This window comes from Polyodon spathula, chromosome 40 (genome assembly GCF_017654505.1).
Source record: "Polyodon spathula isolate WHYD16114869_AA chromosome 40, ASM1765450v1, whole genome shotgun sequence".
NCBI lineage: Eukaryota > Metazoa > Chordata > Actinopteri > Acipenseriformes > Polyodontidae > Polyodon > Polyodon spathula.
The window spans coordinates 4,420,731-4,423,657 of NC_054573.1; the positions used below are offsets into that span (position 1 = coordinate 4,420,731).

General features: G+C 44.2%; 1 protein-coding gene across 1 annotated transcript; it reads right to left on the reverse strand.

The window, feature by feature from the left end:
- Window positions 1-1,339: 1,339 nt before the first annotated feature.
- LOC121304976 (zinc finger protein 239-like) lies at window positions 1,340-2,640 on the reverse strand. The gene has a single exon (XM_041236440.1). It carries the CDS (start codon window positions 2,581-2,583, stop codon window positions 1,780-1,782), a length of 804 nt encoding a protein of 267 aa, XP_041092374.1. The 5' UTR covers window positions 2,584-2,640; the 3' UTR covers window positions 1,340-1,779.
- Window positions 2,641-2,927: the final 287 nt, after the last annotated feature.

Genomic DNA, 2,927 nt, shown 5'->3' on the forward strand with positions numbered 1-2,927 from the left:
ACGCCGCACCGGCATGGTGTGCTGTAATGCAGTCAGAGATGAAAAGTGAAAGAGCAGCACGCCGCACCGGCATGGTGTGCTGTAATGCAGTCAGAGATGAAAAGTGAAAGAGCAGCACGCCGCACCGGCATGGTGTGCTGTAATGCAGTCAGAGATGAAAAGTGAAAGAGCAGCACGCCGCACCGGCATGGTGTGCTGTAATGCAGTCAGAGATGAAAAGTGAAAGAGCAGCACGCCGCACCGGCATGGTGTGCTGTAATGCAGTCAGAGATGAAAAGTGAAAGAGCAGCACGCCGCACCGGCATGGTGTGCTGTAATGCAGTCAGAGATGAAAAGTGAAAGAGCAGCACGCCGCACCGGCATGGTGTGCTGTAATGCAGTCAGAGATGAAAAGTGAAAGAGCAGCACGCCGCACCGGCATGGTGTGCTGTAATGCAGTCAGAGATGAAAAGTGAAAGAGCAGCACGCCGCACCGGCATGGTGTGCTGTAATGCAGTCAGAGATGAAAAGTGAAAGAGCAGCACGCCGCACCGGCATGGTGTGCTGTAATGCAGTCAGAGATGAAAAGTGAAAGAGCAGCACGCCGCACAGGCAAGTTGGCGAGCGCAGCGACCCGGGAACCTTTTTTAAGACGAGTGAAGCGAGGTGGGAATTATTTAAGGCAAGCAAAGCTGCTTGTTTCAATAAACTAGAAGTAAATCAGCTCATTTGTGCTGTTTAATCTACTGCATGTTAATAAAACTCCAAAGGAAAGTTTAAAGTACCTGGTATTGCCTGGGAATCTCTGTTCCAAGTACCAACCAGGCCTGAAAATTATTATTTTATTTCTAAGCAAATACCCTTATCCAGGCCAACTTACAATTATGACATTATTTTTACATACAACTACTTATTTAAACAGCTGGGTTTTTTACTGGACCAATCTAAGCAAAGCAGCAGTGTGTCCCCCACCCGGGAATGAACTCGCAACCCTCCAGTCAGGAGCACAGTGCTCTAACCACTACTCCACACACGCTGCAAGAAATGTACACTGTTAATTGCTCTGGATAAATGTATCAGAAGAAGCAGAAGGAGAACAACAATTTACCTTAGTTTGACAATTTATATCTCATTGTGTATAAGAGGTATTTAGGGTTTTTTTCAGGATGTAAGAAAGTTTCAGACTGGTACTGGTGCAGATGGTAATTCTAAGTGATGGTGGAAACAGGAAAACTCTTGGAGCTGTATAGAGCATCTTGACAGTTGCCAACAAGTTTTTCTAACTTGTACAAGGAACTACTGTCCTCAAAAAAAAAAAAAATTATATATATATATATACATATACATATACACACACACACACACACACATACGCATTTCAACAATATAATTAGGCCTATTCATTTTGTTATGACGGCCCTTATTCATGATGTTATTGTACATACACAGTTCATAAGGTCATAAAGGTCACAGAAAGTCATGAAATCACGTTTTTAAAAGAATACACAGCTGCTTTGGCACACACTCACTCACACATTTATACTAAAGCTTAGTTACATCCCCTTAGGGTGGCAAAGACAGGTTTCCTCTCAAGAAATGATCACTGGAGCACCACACTCAGTTCTGACTGCTATAGAGCAGTGGCCCTTACTTCCAATGAGGTCCTGGATGATTTATAAGGTTGATCCATTAATCTACAATCTGACTGAAACAAAGACCTGGACTGGAAGGAAGGAAGGAAAACAAGGACCACTGTAATAGTACCTGGAATACTGATTTCTATCAGTTTCATCTGCACTTTCAAAACTGGCATTTATGCCTTTTCACTCGACCGGAGAAAGCAAATGTATTGCCACATTTTGTACAGTGATACAGCTTCTTTCCACTGTGAATTCTCTGGTGTCTTTTTAGGTTTCCTGATAGACTGAAACTCTTCCCACATTTAGAGCAGTGATACGGCTTCTCTCCAGGGTGAGTTTGCTGGTGTTGTTTTAGGCTTCCTAGCCGACTGAAGCTCTTTCCACAGTCAGAACAGTGATATGGCTTCTCTCCAGTGTGAATTCTCTTGTGTGTTTTTAGGCTTCCTAACTGACTAAAGCTCTTCCCACAGTCAAAGCAGTGATGAGGCTTCTCTCCAGTGTGAATTCGCTGGTGTTTTTTTAGGCTTCCTAACCGACTGAAACTCTCCCCACAGTCAGAGCAATGATATGGCTTCTTTCCAGTGTGAATTCGCTGGTGTCTTTTTAGGCCTCGTAACAGGCTGAATCTCTTCCCACAGTCAGAGCAGTGATGCGGCTTCTCTCCAGTGTGAATTTGCTGGTGTGCTTTTAGGTCTCCTAACTGACTGAAGCTCTTCCCACAGTCAGAACAATGATGCGGCTTGTCTCCAGTGTGAGTTCGCTGGTGTGATTTTAGGTGTCCTGACTGACTGAAGCTCTTCCCACAGTCAGAGCAGTGATGCGGCTTCTCTCCGGTGTGAATTCTCTGGTGTCTTCTTAGGTTTCCTAAATGACTCAAGCATTTCCCACATTCACTACATTGATGTGATATCTTTGGCTGAGATATGTTTTCTGAATCCTTAAACAAGTCAGTCTCTTCTTTCATGTGGACAGGCTCCAGATCAGTCTCTTCCTCTTTAATGTGGACAGGCTCCAGTTCAGTCTCTTCTTCTTTAATGTGGACAGGCTCCAGTTCAGTCTCTTCTTTAATGTGGACAGGCTCCAGTTCAGTCTCTTCTTTAATGTGGACAGGCTCCAGTTCAGTCTCTTCTTCTTTAATGTGGACAGGCTCCAGTTCAGTCTCTTCTTCTTTAATGTGGACAGGCTCCAGTTCAGTCTCTTCTTTAATGTGGACAGGCTCCAGTTCAGTCTCTTCTTTAATGTGGACAGGCTCCAGTTCAGTCTCTTCTTTAATGTGGACAGGCTCCAGTTCAGTCTCTTCTTTAATGT

Excerpts from the sequence above, each read along its gene's own strand:
- LOC121304976 (XM_041236440.1), bottom strand. The coding sequence starts at position 2,583 with ATGAAAGAAGAGACTGACTTGTTTAAGGATTCAGAAAACATATCTCAG.